The sequence below is a fragment of the Rhinatrema bivittatum genome, chromosome 3 (assembly GCF_901001135.1).
Source record: "Rhinatrema bivittatum chromosome 3, aRhiBiv1.1, whole genome shotgun sequence".
NCBI lineage: Eukaryota > Metazoa > Chordata > Amphibia > Gymnophiona > Rhinatrematidae > Rhinatrema > Rhinatrema bivittatum.
This window is the reverse complement of record NC_042617.1, coordinates 2,527,056-2,542,078: the sequence shown is the minus strand read 5'-3', so window position 1 is coordinate 2,542,078 and position 15,023 is coordinate 2,527,056. Positions and strand designations below refer to the sequence as shown.

Genomic DNA, 15,023 nt, shown 5'->3' with positions numbered 1-15,023 from the left:
TTGCTTGGTGCTTGGGCTACAGAACCAAAGGACTCAATGTCTCCTTTGGCAACTCCCTGCCTCCAGTGCGTAGCACGGCTACAAGATCTTGGGCTTTGACAGCGCCTGCGCCAGTTCAGTGAAACAGGACTGTGAAAAAGCAGTCTCCCTCTTGAAGATCTAGATGGCACTTGGTAATATCTTGGCAACATCTTGACCTTCACCGAGAAAGCGATGGACATCTTATGACCACAGGCAGTTCTTGGAGCCACTGCTCAGAAAAGTTAATGATGCAGAATCCAAAAAGAGGAAATAACTGCTCTCACGAAAGCTATCCAAAGGCAAAAAGGGAGTCAGCCAAGAGGCCTACCACAGGTTGCCAAAAAACTGGCCTGAGGCTGGGATTCCAAAAAAGAAAGAAAATGTAAAAGAATGATAAAGATGCAAAGCATTCCTCAGGAGAGAGGCAGATATTTCACTAAGGCAAAGCAAAGAAAAAGAAGTTTGTGGCTAGCAATAGAGCAGTCCTGTCAGCGAGTCAGCACATAAGCAGCCTGGCATATAAACCGAGCCCAGAACTGCCTGACATGCTCAGCGGAGCTCTAGGGGGGGTGTTTTAAACCCCCTGCCCCTCTTTTTCTAGAAGGAGATATGGTGAATGCTAGTCCCTGTTTATTTCCCCTCCACTTCTCATCATTTATAGGCCTCTCTCATGCTTCCCTTCTCTCAGCTTCCTAAGCTTTTCCTGGGATTTTGTTTTAGTCTCTCCTGGTTATGGGGATTTTTCAGACTCCCTGAGCATACTCTGTCCTTTTAGAGAAGGGGTGAGCAGAGCTGCACACAGTATTCACATTGTGGGCCCACCATGGATTTATAAAATGAGAAAAAGACATTTCCAGTGTTGATTGTAAATCCTTCCTTTGCGCACTTTGTAGGGAAGACTCCTGAGGGACAATGGCCACACTAGAGACCATCACTGTGTTTTTGTCACGTGCGTTACTTAGCCTTTACTCGAGTTCTAACTCGTCTGCCACTTTTTTGCTCCTCATTCAGTTCTGAGACATCTGTCTAACTCTCCATCGGCTTTGGTTGTGCAAACTCTGCCGACTCCCCGCTTCAGTCTCTTTATGACTTTCAACCAGCGCTGGTCCCAGCACAGATTCTTACAGGATACCACCTAAGAACATAAGACTTTTCATACTGGGTCAGACCAAAGGTCCGTCACGCCCAGCATCCTCCTTCCAACACTGACCAGGCCAGGACATAAGCAGCCGGCAGGATCCCAAGGGGGGGAGAGAGATTACAAGCTGCTTATCCCGAGAATAACACTCCTGGGGTACTTCTGCACACTTTATATTGGTCAAAACAACAATAGACAGCACAGTCTTTGAGTAACTTAAAATGTAATACAGAAAAATTATTATTCAAGTATGCAGGGTTTAAAATATTTTGAGCAGAATTCCCCTAGAAGGAGATACTGTAGGTGAGTCCCTTCCACTCCCTCTCCCTTCTCCCCTGGCCAAAGCTCTTTCACTCTGTACTCTTAGGCTCTAACTTCTCCACTCTCCACTCTCTCTCCAACCCCCTTCCACTAATTCTACCCTCCACTCCTAGAATTTGAGCACTCTCTCAGACAGCCTTTCACACAGGCTCTCTCTGTCACTCTCACACACACTCACACATGCACCGTCTCTCTCAGACTCACACTCTTCCCCTTCATACAGACTCTCTCTTTGGCACACACCCTCCTCACACAGGCTCTCTCATTCCTTCACTCTACACACACACCCTCACAAAGGCTCTCTTCTCTATTGCACGCACTCCTTCCCCCTTATATAGGCTCCATCTCTCTCTGGCAAACTCAGTCACTCACATAGGCTCCCTCTCTCTGGCACACACACACACACGCTCTACCAAGCTCCTTCTCTTCTGTGCACACACACCCTCACAAAGATTCCCTTTCTCCACTGAACACACCCCTCCACCATTATATAGGCTCCATGCAGGTTCCTTCTCTCTCTTGCATACTCATTCACCTTTGCACATAGGCTCTCTCACACTCACATGGGCTCCCTCACACACCCTCACAAAATTCCTCACTCATACACCCCCTCACTTAGACACAAGGCTCCAAATCTCTCACGCACCCTCCTGTACCTGTCACTCTGTGCACAAATACACTAACACTCGCAGGCCACATCAATGGTACTCCTCGGCTGCGACCAGCTTGTGGTCCACTGACGCCTCCCTTGTCTTTAGCCGCAAATGAAATGGGTTTCACTTGCAGTCCGCCAGGCCTCCTTCCACTTTGGCTGCAATGGGGATAAGCTCCACTTGTGGCCCTTCGGGGCCTTCCTCAACTTCAGCTGCGAATGGAATGTGCGCCACTCACGGCCTGCAGGGCAGTTTATAATTCTGCGCAAAAAAAACAATTCTGAGCGAGAGGAGAATTCTGCACAAATTCTGCGCCCCAATTTCCCCAGGACTAGAATAAACAGTGGATCTCTGCAACTCTAGATTAATAATGGTTTATGGACTTTTCCTCCAGGAACTTGTCCAAACCTTTTTTTAAACGCAGCTACACTAAAAGCTTTCACCACATCCTCTGGCAACAAATTCCAGAGCTTACTTATGTGTTGAGTAAAAAAGTATTTTCTCTTATTAGTTTTAAATGTATTACTCAGAAACTTCATTGTGTGTCCCCCTGGTCTTTGTACTTTTCGAAAGAGTAAACAACTGATTAAAAATTTACTCACTCCATTCCCCTCATTATTTTATAGACCTCTATCATATCTCCCTCATAGGAGAATTGTTCCATTCCCTTTATCATTTTGGTCGCCCTTCTCTGTACCTTTTCTAATTCTGCTGTATATTTTTTGAGATGTGGTGACCAGAATTGTACACAATTCTCAAAATGAGGTTGCATCAAGGAGCTATACAGATGCATTATGATATTCTCTGTTTTATTCTCCATTCCCTTCCTAATAATCCCCAGCTTTCTATTTGCTTTCTTGGCTGCTGCTGCTGCTGCACACTGAGTAGAAGATTTCAACGTATTTTCAACGACGATACCTCGATCCTTTTCCTGAGTGCTGACTCCTAATGTAGAACCTTGCATTATGTAGCTAAAATTTGGGTTACTCTTCCCTAAGTGCATCACTTTGCACTTGTCAACATTAAATTTCATTTGCAATTTACATGCCCAGCCTCCCAGTTTTGCAATGTTCTCTTGCAATTTCTCACAATCCTCTTGTGATTTAACATCTTTGAAAAATTTTGTGTCATCAGCAAATGTGATCACCTCACTTGTTCCTGTTTCCAGGTCATTTATAAATATATTAAAAAGGCAGTGGTCCCAGAAGAGGTTCCCTGGGGCACTCCACTATTCACCTTTATTCACTGGGAAAATTTCTATCTTTTAACCAGTTAGCAATCCATAATGGGATACTGCCACCTATCCCATGACTATTTAACTTCCTAAGAAGTCTCTTGTGAGGAACTTTGTCAAATGCTTTCTGGAAATCCAAATACACTATATCAACTGGCTCACCTTTATCCGCATGTTTATTTACTCCCTCAAAAAAAGTAGCAAATTTGTGAGACAAGACTTCCCTTGGCTGAATCCATGTTAACTTTGAACTAATAAACTAAGCCTATCTATATGTTAAGCAATTGTGTTCTTTGTGATAGTTTCTACCATTTTGCCTGGCATAGATGTCAGACTCACTGCTCTGTAGCTTTCTGGATCACCCCATGATCCCTTTTTTAAAAATTGGCATTACATTGGCAATCCTCCAGTCTTTAGGTGCCATAGATGATTTTAATGATAGATTACAAATTACTAATAACAGGTCTGCAATTTCATTTTTCAGTTCTTTCAGCAATCTGGGATGTATACCATCTGGTCCAGGTGATTTGCTACTCTTTATCAATTTACCCTAGTACATCTTCCAGGTACACAGATATTCAAAGGTGATGATTCAACAGAACTGAAACATTTCTGGCATGCGTATTTCTCTTACATCTTCCTCAGAATTCATTTAGTCTCTCTGCTATGGCTTTATCATCCCTAAGTTCCCCCTTTTTTCCCTTGATCATCTAATTGTCCAACAGACTCTTTAAGGCTTTTTACTTTGAATGTACCTGAAAGTTTTTATTATGAGATTTTGCTTCCATGAAAAGGTTCTTTTCAAATTCTTTTTTTGCCTTCCTTACAAATGCTTTGCATCTAACTTTCAAGTGTTTATGCTGTTTCCTGTTTTCTTCATTTAGATCCCTTTTCAATTTCTTGAAAGATGTTTTTACATATTATAGCCTCTCTCACCTCACCTTTTAACATGCTTTTAATTGTTTAGCTTTCCTTCCACCTTTTCTAACACGTGGAATACATCTGGTCTGGGCTTCCTAGATGGTATTTTTAGCCTGATGTAAAGCACAGTTGCTTATCTGAAACAGGTGTCCTCCTAGGACAGCAAGATGTTAGTCCTCACACGTGGGTGACATCATCAGATAGAGCCTGGCATGGAAAACTTCTGCCAAAGTTTCTAGAACTTTGACTAAGCACACTGAGTATGCCCAGCATGCCACTATCTACACGAGGTCCCTCTTCAGTATCATAATGTAGAATTATGCACGAAAATAAAACAAACATAGGAGAAACCCAACTCTGCAGGGTGTCGGTAGGTTTCCTGAAGACTAATATCCTGCTGTCCTAAGAGAACATCTTTTACAAGTAAGCAACTCTGCTTTCTCCTAGGACAAGCGGGATGGTAGTCCTCACATGTGGATGAATACCTAGCTACAGGCTGCTCCCATATACACATGGGCCACACAGCACTTAACTAGATGCCAACGGGCACAACAATCTAGTGCTGGTGGCAACAGAGGGAGTCAGCCTGAACCCAAAGAAGGGGCCTGAGGCAGGGAGAGTTGGGTTTAATTACTGAAAAGGTTTCACAGGACCAACTGACCAAAATGGCTGTCATGTCGGCCTTCCCTGTCCAAGCAGTAGTGGGAAGGAAAGGTGTGGCGGGAACTCCATGTCGTAGCTTTGCAAATTTCATCCACGGGGATCGTTCTTAAGTGGGCCATGGAGGCCGCAAGAGCTCGAATGGAACGTGCCTTAACATGGCCTCCTACCTGTAGACCTGCCTGCGTATAGCAGAAAGAGATGCAGTCTGCAAGCCAGTTGGACAAGGTCTATTTGGATACAGCAACTCACAATCTATTTTTGTCAAAAGAAATGAAGAGTCGCGTGGATTGTCTGTGGCCTGCTGTTCACTCCAGATAGAAGGCTAAGGTCCTTTTGTAATCTAGGCTGTGCAGAGTCTGTTCACATCGGTGTGAATGAGGTTTAGGAAAGAAGGTTGGCAGGACAATTGACCGATTAAGGTAAAAATCAGTACCACCTTTGGTAGGAACTTAGGGTGTGTGCGTAGGAGCACCCAGTTGTAAAAGACCTTCGTGTAGGATGGGTAGGACACCAAAGCCTGAAGTTCGACAACTCTGCGTGCCAAGGTGACTGCCAACAGGAAAATGACCTTCCAGGTCAGGTACTTCAGGTCGCAGGTGCACAAAGGCTCAAAGGAAGCCTGTATCAGATGGGCCAGGACCCCATTGAGGTCCCAGGAAACCACAGGGGGTCTGAGGGGAGGCTTCAGCTGGAGAAGACCCTGCATGAAACGGCCCACAATAAGCTGTTCTAAAATGGGAGAATCATCCACCCCCTGCTGGTAGGCCCCAATCACACTCAGGTGTACTCTCACAGAGGTGGTCTTCAAGCCAGCTTCCAAGAGGTGCAGTAGGTAATCTAACAGCTTAAAGATGGAATACGAGAACAGGTTCAATCCCTGGCTGTCACACCACATTGAGAATCTCCTCCATTTTAGGCCATAAGACTTCCTAGTGGAAGGCTTCTTAGACTCCAGTAGACCTGTAACACACACTCCGAGAGATTCAGGGGCTATAGGGTCACCCTTTCAACATCCAAGCCATGAGGGATAAGGCCTGGAGGTTGGGATGGCACAGCCTTCCTTGAATCTGCGTTATGAGGTCCGGAGATATTCCCAGATGGATCAGCTCTCACAGGAAGAGATCTTGCAGGAGCGGAAACCAGATCTTCCAGGGCCAATTAGGCATGAAGAGAATCATGGTCCCCCAGTCCTGCTGGAGCTTCAGGAGAGTTTGAGATAAAGGGAAGCGTAGGATATGCATACAAGAGGCCCTGCCCCAGTGGCAGGCAAAGGCATCCGATGCCATCCTTCCATCCCCCCAGGCTAGGGAGCAGAACTGAGCTACTTTCTTGTTACAGGGGGAAGCAAAGAGGTCAATGTCTGGAGTTTCCCCAAAGACAGAAAATCTGGTTCACTACCTCCTACTTCAGGGACCATTTGTGCGGTTGGAAGGAACATAGGTCGTCCGCCAACACATTCTCCTGACCTGGCAGATATCTGGCTCAGAGGATGTTCTGGGACAAAGCCCTTGATCAGATCTGGACTGCCTTCTGACAAAGGAGGTACGATCCAGTGCCTCCATGCTTGTTTAGATATCACATTGCTACCTGACTGTCAGTCTGGATCAGCACCATGTTGCTGGCCAGTTGATCTTGAAATGCCCAAAGGGCATAACAGATCACCTGTAGCTCTAGGAAGCTGATCTGCTACCATTCCTCGAGCTGACTAGTGACCCTGGGTGCGAAGATCCCCAACATGGGCCCCCCCAGCCCATGTGGGAGGCATCCGTGGTGAGTACAACTTGAGTGGGGGAAGCCTGAAACGGAGCCCCCACCTCTAAGTTGGGAAGATCCACCCACCATGATAGGGAATCAGAAGTGGTGGAGTGACTCGGCTGCATCGAAGGTCCTGAGTGGCCTGGTGCCATTGTGACCACAGGGACCATTGAGTCCTGCGCACGTGCAGGCGAGCAAAGGGAGTGACATGGATGGTTGCAGTCACGTGTCCCAGCAAGCGTAACATGCGCAGAGATATCGTGACAGAGAAGATAAGCTGAGCACCAAATTCCTGGGTAAGAATGCCCAAGCTTGAACCGTGTCTGACCTGGCACCAATGAAGTCCAGGTGTGGGGACAGGAACAACTGGGACTTGGGGTAATTGATTAGAAGATCCAATGTCTCCAAGATCTAAATAATGGCATGTAAGGACTGCAGTGCTCCCTGCCTGGAAGCTCTCTCAACGAGCCAATCGTCCAGGTAGGGAAAAATCTTCACTCACATCCTCCTCAGGTATGCCACACCTCTACTGCCAAGCACTTCGTGAAAACGCACAGTGCAGAAGCCAGACCGAAGGGCAGCACCCTGTACTGAAAATGGTGTTCGCTCACTACAAACTGGAGGTGGACATGGGCAATTCCTACGTCAGCATAGGCATCTCATAGATCAAGGGAGCAAAGCCAGTCTCCCCTGTGAAGAAGAGGAATGAGGGCACCCAGCGAGACCATCTTGAACTTCTCCGGTATGAGGAATTTGTTCAAGGCCCTCAAGTCCAAAATCGGACAAAGGCCTTCTGTTCTCTTTGGGATAAGGAGAAATCTGGATTAGAAGCCACTTCCCCTCTGACTGGGAGAAATGGGTTTGACCACCCTGGCCATTAAGAGGTTGGAAAGCGCCTCAAGTATTATTTCCTGATCCACTGAGGACCCCCAAGAGGGGCACGGGGAGAGTCAGTGGAAATTTAATCTGTACCCCTGACGGATGATGGAGAGGACCCACTGATCCGAGGTGATGGTCGTCTAATGGTCTGCAAAGGTCCACAGTCGACCCCCGACTGAAGGGTCTGCTGCCGGTCGCACAGGTAACTGGCTTAGACTCCCTCGCAGCCAGTCAAAAACTGGTAGCAGGGGTCTGCTGAGGTGCTGGCTGAGTTCTAGGGACATGCTGTTGTCTAGGACAAGAACTCAGTCCAGCCTGTTGAGACAGTGCCCTACTTGCCAGAGGGTAGTATTTTTTCAGGCAGTAAATTGGGCGCCAAAGCCCCTGCCTCAAGGATTTTTTGCCTGAAGATTGTGGGCCTGAGGTGCTAGCTGAGAGATGCTACAGGGTCTCATGATGATCTTTCAGCTGTGCTTCTGCCTCCTTAATCTGGTCTCTGAAGAGATTCTCCTTGGTACAAGGTAAGTTGGTAATACGGTCTTGTACTTCCAGTTGGAGATCGGAGGCCCGTAGCCAGGCCATACGATGAGCACAAATGCCTACTGTGGCTACTCCTGCCACTGTCTCAAAGACATATGCAGACCTAACTGTCACATTCCAATCCCTGTTGCACAACCTTTAGAAAGTCCTCCTGGAGTTGTTGAGGGAGGCGGTCTACCAAATTCTGGACCTGTTTCCAGAGGTTTCTGGAATACTGGCTCATATATAATTGGTAACAGGCAATGTGGGCTGCCAACATAGAGCCCTGGAAAATCTTATGGTCCAGGGCATCTAGGGCCTTGTGTTCATGGCCTGGAAAAGCCAAGGCATGGGTATGGGACCTCTTTGCTTTCTTGAAGGCGGACTCCACCACCACAGACTGGTGTGGGAGGTGGCATCGCTCAAACCCCGTAGATGGTTGCACAAGATACACTGCAGTGGTCTTCCAGTTAACTGAAGGAACCGAGATAGGGTGCTCCCAGAGCCAAACAACCAAGTCCTTGAATATATCATGGACTGGGACTGCAACCACTTCTTTAGGAGCGTCCACAAACTGGAGTCTTCCTTAATCAGGAGCTGGAAGGGCACCGACTCTGCCATGGTTCGTACAAAGCCTGTGAATGTCAAGTCCTCTGGAGGGGAGTGGCATCTCTCCTGTGGAGGAGAAGGTTCTCAGAAAGAAGGTCCTTGGAGTCCTATGAGGAAGAGATGGAAGGTTCATCCTCCCACAAGTTGTAAGGGGCATCATCCTCGCTCAGATTGCCCAGAGACACTGGTGGGGGAGCCTGAAGTGCAGTCTTGAGCCGGGGCGCTGGGGGCACAGAGAGCCCCGAGGGCACCGACTACACTGGGAGCACTGACTGTGTCGATGGACCCAGCAACTTAAGACACAATGGCTGCGGAAAAAGCCGTGGAAAAGGAGCCTCCAGCCCCGACGGCCTTCCTTCATTCCGAGGAATCAACGATGGGGATGGTTCTGATTGCTGTCTCACAGGTGCTTCCCCCCCGTGGCAGTGAGGGTTCCTGGGGCATTGGTATGGGCTGTGTTGGCAGGGCACAGAGGAGCAGATCCAACCATTCCAGCAATGGTGCTAGCATGGATGGTGCAGGCTCCTGTGGTGGTGGTGGTCCTGGAAGGACCGGCAGCTCGATGTTTTGGAGGGCTTGTCCTACCACCAACCGCACTCTTCGCTCCAACTCCCCCTCGAATGCTGTTAATGACAGTACAGCTTGAGGAGGTGGCAGCGTAACCTTGTCTCCCTCAGAGCCCTGAGGGAGACCGGTGCCCATCACCAAAACTGGTAGGGGTCCATGGGGCCGCTTTGGTGACGTCTCGGATGATGCTGGCACCTTCCCGAGCTTGGAGCCTTGAGAGGAAGGTGACCCATGTCTGTGCTTCCTCGACTTCTCCCAATGCTTGGCCCAATTTTTCCCCGGTGCAGAGGGTGATGGCAATGATCCAGATCTAGAGCAGGAAGAGACAGAAACAGGCCAATCCCCAGCACCTAATTCAAGTTGGGAAACCTGCAAAGGAGAGGACAGGATGGGACCAGTATTAAAGGGTCCTCCATGCCCAGAGGTGTTGATGCCCCAAATATCAATGTCCAGGTTTCAGACTTTCTGGGCCCGACCAACTTGTCCATTTTGCCCAGATGTGCTCGGTAATCCTTGGGGGTCATCTGAACACAATAAGAACAGCCATGCATGTCGTGTGACACCCCAGGCACAATATACAGACCTCGTGGGGGTCTGTGATGGACATAGTCTGGGGGCACTGGGGGCAGTGGTGGAATCCCAATGATACCATATAAAAAAGTATCCAAGAGTGGTCGACGGCCAGTGGCCACCAGCTGACAGCACCATTGGTAATCGACTGCAATGAACGAGGTAGTTACCGCAACACCTCTAAACTAGGGCCGGGAAAGAATTTAAGTACCCAGCGTGGAAAAAAGAAAGAAAATAACTCAAAATACAATTTTCCGAAAAGAAAAAGTGCAAGTTCCACATCTGCGAAATGAACACTGCACGGAAAGACAGAGACTGAAGGGGGACCTCGCATGGACGCATGGATAGTGGCATGCTGGGCATGCTCAGTGTGCCTAGTCAAAGTTCTAGAAACTTTTATAGCTGCTCCTTTATGTTTTTTCCCTAACCATTTTCCTCATTTTATCATAGTCACCTTTATGAAAGTTAAATGCTGTTACAGTAGATTTCGTTTTTGTGCTCCCTCCAGTTAAGTCAAATTTGATAAAGTTGTGATCACTATTGCCAAGTGGCTCCAACACTGTTACCTCTAGCGCCAAATGCTGGGTTCCACTAAAGACTCGGTCTAAAATAGTTTCCCCTCTTATCGATTCTTGTCCCAGCTGCTCCATGAAGCAGTCATTTATTTCATCTAAGAACTTTACCTCTTTAGCATGTCCTGATGTGACTTTCACCCAGTCAGTACTGGAGTAATTCAAATCACTCATTGTTACTGTGCTGCTGATTTTGTTAGCTTCCCTAATTTCTTTTAGCATTTCATTGTCTGTTAGTTCATTCTGGCCAGTGGGCGGTAATACACCCCCATTACTATATTATTCCCCTTTTCACCTGGAATTTCTCTCCATAAAGATTCAACATTGCAGAACTTTTATCCTGTTGGACTCAATGCCTTCGTTAATATACAGTGCAAACCCTTCAAATATAAAAATTACCATTTGGTCTTGCCCTTCATTTCCAATCTTTCAAATAGTTTGGATTTTCCTCTTATCCCATGATGTTTTAATTCCATCAAGAATATTTGGTGAGAACTTAATCAGAAGCTTTAAGGAAATCCAATATATCACCTGGATCCCCCTTATCTATTTGTTTAACAATCTCAAATATTTAAACACTTCTATACCAGTTTTTATATAGCAATGATTTATCTTGATAAGAAGCGGCAGCCTGGGAGGCAGGTGCACAGAGACACAGCCTGTTGGTTTGGAAGAATATTTGTTCTTTGGACATAGATATGTTGAGGACGTTATGTTGTCATGTTTTACCATTTTGGAAATACAAGTTTGTATTTTTACTCTGTATTGTCACTGCTTCAGAGGTAATTTGCAAGTTCCATAGATGGGACATATATTTCTTAAATAATTTGATTGTACTAAGCATTTTATAAGAAGTTGGGCTATAATTACAATTATTGAACAATTTGGGGCTATGATTTATAAGAGCAGTAAAACATTGCACAGAGTTGTTATATTTTAGGCTCATCAATCACATATGATTGTCTTTTTTTCATATAATTTTTTTTTTATTGAACCAAGAACGAGAATACTTAAGTAGATTGTGCTCAGAAAATATACATCTGAATTTAGCTTACAAGGATTTTCCAATCTACCCCAATTAGCTGGAATGTTTGTACCACTTAAATATTTTGCTGCACCCACACACATATTTCTGATTTCCACAGTAATATATTTTATATTTAAAAAAAAACAAAATACAACAGGACACTACTGCCTCATCTGAGTAAACGCTTTTTTGAAAGTGATAGTTAATTCACTTGAACTGATACATGCTTGGAGCATGAATTTCTAGTTTTCTGATTTAGGTGCGTCAGTGATCCATGTAGGGTGGAAGAGCATGCAAGGGTGCACGGAGATATGCAAAGGGAGAAAGCACGTACGTGTAGACATGCATAGGGAGGGAGTTCAGAGAAGAGAGCCAGCGAGGGTGTAAAGGGAGCGTGGCTGTGAAGGGCAGGAGTACATGGAAGTGTGAGTGTAGGTGTAACACAAGTGTGAATAGGTGTACAGTGGGAGGGTGAGTGCAGCTGATATTCACCTGCCAGTGAGTACTGCTCTAAAAGATCCATACCTGCTTACTTTGCATGCTTTGTACCAGCCCCCGTATTCTGCATAGGGGGCGCTGTCTCTGAGTTTGCTCTGAAAGGAAAAAGGAAAAACATTCTCAGTGTCACCTCTGATTATCATAATATATTTTGTTCTGTACAAAAGGATGCATGTCCAGCACAATAGACATGGCCCCATAGGGATTTTCAGGAAGAACAAAGTGAATATTCAGATTTATCTGGATTCATTTGGTTGAAAAAGGACAATTTTCATAATGTAGTTACTCTGAAAACCAGATCTCTTAGTGGTCCCTAATGACGAGAGTTTACTCTCAGCAGCAAAAACAAAGTGACTAATCTGTGGTTGACCGGAGGAAGTCTTACCGAAATCCCTCTTCTCTGAAGATAAATCTTCTTAACCTGGGCTCAGTACTTACCGGCTGAGTACAGAGACGGTCTCCGGCTGCAGGGGGAGAGAGCTTGGCTCTGCTTCCTGCACCCGCTGCCTAAACGGCTACCGGACCAAGGCACCGCTCTGAGGGATCTCGGAAATCACCTCAAGAATTCTCAACTGGGGGAGGGACCTTTAGGTATCACCACAGGAGAGTGGGGCTCGATCTTTCTCCAATTTAAAGTTAAAATTTCCTCTTCTAATGAGTACTGCAATCCCAGTAGGGAAAGCACAAGCCACATCTGCTAGGAGACGGAGAGACACTGAAGGGCTGAGGTCACTGCAGGAGTCTATCGAGGGTGACGTCAGCTTTGAAACCTGACTCCGTCTCCATCTGCTAGCAGGGGAGCATATAAGCCATTGGTCCTGAGTTAGGAAATAATACATTTATAGAAGGCATTTGTTCTTTAGCCTCACCGACCCAACAGCTTATTCCTGGTCTTTCCAGTCTGTCCAAGTAGGACAATTGCTCCGTCCCCTCTTAAGTTCTGCCGCTCCTTACTCTCCCCGTGTGGATATAATTGCTCCATCCCCGTCCTAAGAACATGCCATACTGGGTCAGACCAAGGGTCCATCAAGCCCAGCATCCTGTTTCCAACAGAGGCCAATCCAGGCCATAAGAACCTGGCAAGTACCCAAAAACTAAGTCTATTCCATGTAACCATTGCTAATGGCAGGGGATATTCTCTAAGTGAACTTAATAGCAGGTAATGGACTTCTCCTCCAAGAACTTATCCAATCCTTTTTTAAACACAGCTATACTAACTGCACTAACCTCATCCTCTGGCAACAAATTCCTGAGTTTAATTGTGCGTTGAGTAAAAAAGAACTTTCTCCGATTAGTTTTAAATGTGCCCCATGCTAACTTCATGGAGTGCCCCCTAGTCTTTCTACTATCCGAAAGAGTAAATAACCGAGTCACATCTACTTGTTCTAGACCTCTCATGATTTTAAACACCTCTATCATATCCCCCCTCAGTCGTCTCTTCTCCAAGCTGAAAAGTCCTAACCTCTTCAGCCTTTCCTCATAGGGGAGCTGTTCCATCCCCTTTATCATTTTGGTTGCCCTTCTCTGCACCTTCTCCATCGCAACTATATCTTTTTTTAGATGTGGTGACCAGAATTGTTCACAGTGCGGTCTCACCATGGAGCGATACAGAGGCATTATGACATTTTCCGTTTTATTCACCATTCCCTAAGTTCTGCCGCTCCTTACTCCCCCCCTTGTGGATATAACTGCTCTGTTTATATTTTATTCTATATTTGGTGTCGATCCATCTGTGTTGTACATGTGTGATCGAAGGGTCATATTCTGATGGCATGTAGTTTCTGTGTAGGGATACAGCAGCCTGGCTTATTTTGTTTTCCTATAGGAGATGTATTGGTGTTTTAGAACCTGGTATCATATTTGCAGTGTTATCTTTTCATAGACAGAGTTATTACTGCCTGAGTGCTGGCATTTAGTGCAGTTTTGGCACGGGAGGTTTATTTATTTAAAATATTTCTAGTCCACTTATAGCAAACATATTGTACTAAGCAGATTTCAAAGTAAACAAAATACATCATAATAGGTTTACTATATTGTCATTGTTATTCAGTTTACTCATGGCTTTCCGAGGGCCAAGCACACATCAAATGTACTTTACAATAGACTTAATACCAAATGTCTTTTTTTAAGGGTTTTCTGCTTAGCACCAATGCAGTGCATGTACAAATATACAGTACATGTTGCTGTGATATTTTTACCTCTGAAGGCTATGTCTTTTTTCAAGTAAAGCAAAATTGCTTACCTTGTAATAGGTGTTATCCCAGGACAGCAGGATGTAGTCCTCACATATGGTGACATCGGTAATGGAGCCCTATGTACGGAAAAACTTCTTTAAAAGTTTCTATGAAACTTTTGACTGGCACCGGAGTGCCCACTGAGCATGCCCAGTATGCCATGATATTCCCTGCCACAGGGGTCTCTCTTCAGTCTTGTTTTGTAGCAATAAGCGTTAGCCAAAAATAAAATAATAAAACGTATCGGACCCAACTCCGCGGGGTGGCGGGTGGGTTTCGTGAGGACTACATCCTGCTGTCCTGGGATAACACCTATTACAGGTAAGCAATTTTGCTTTATCCCAGGACAAGCAGGATGCTAGTCCTCACATATGGGTGATTAGCAAGCTAGAGGCTGTCATTTTGTGCTGAAGTAACCGTGAGGTATTGTTGTTGAAATGAATCAGCCGAAATCACAGCAGGTTGGATGTAGAATTAGTTGGGATTAAACTGGAAACAAGTTCTTTAAGACGGATTGTCCGTAGGCTGAATCTTGTCTTCCCTCTTTGTCTAAGCAGTAGTGAGCTGCAAAGGTGTGAAGGGAACTCCATGTTGCTGCTTTACAAATGTCCAGAATAGGTGCAGAGCGAAGGTGTGCTACTGAAGTTGACATTGCTCTTACTGAGTGTGCTTTTACTCGCCCTTGAAGAGTAAGGCCTGCTTTTTCATAGCAAAATTGTATGCAATCTGCTAACCAATTTGACAGAGTATGTTTACCCACTGCTTTACCTGGTTTGTTTGGATCATAGGATACAAACAGCTGACTGGATGTTCTTTGGGCTGTAGTGCGGTTTAAATAGAAG

The 15,023-nt window shown here is 45.7% G+C and overlaps 1 protein-coding gene across 7 annotated transcripts in view; it reads right to left on the bottom strand.

Moving 5' to 3' along the window:
• KLC4 (kinesin light chain 4) overlaps positions 1 to 15,023 on the bottom strand; it is a 253,009-nt gene that overhangs the window by 121,518 nt on the left and 116,468 nt on the right. For all 7 annotated transcript variants that reach the window (XM_029592801.1, XM_029592805.1, XM_029592802.1 and 4 more), the window contains exon 11: positions 11,975 to 12,042. In XM_029592801.1, the coding sequence (XP_029448661.1) occupies positions 11,975 to 12,042 (68 nt within the window). The remainder of the gene's footprint in view (positions 1 to 11,974; positions 12,043 to 15,023) is intronic.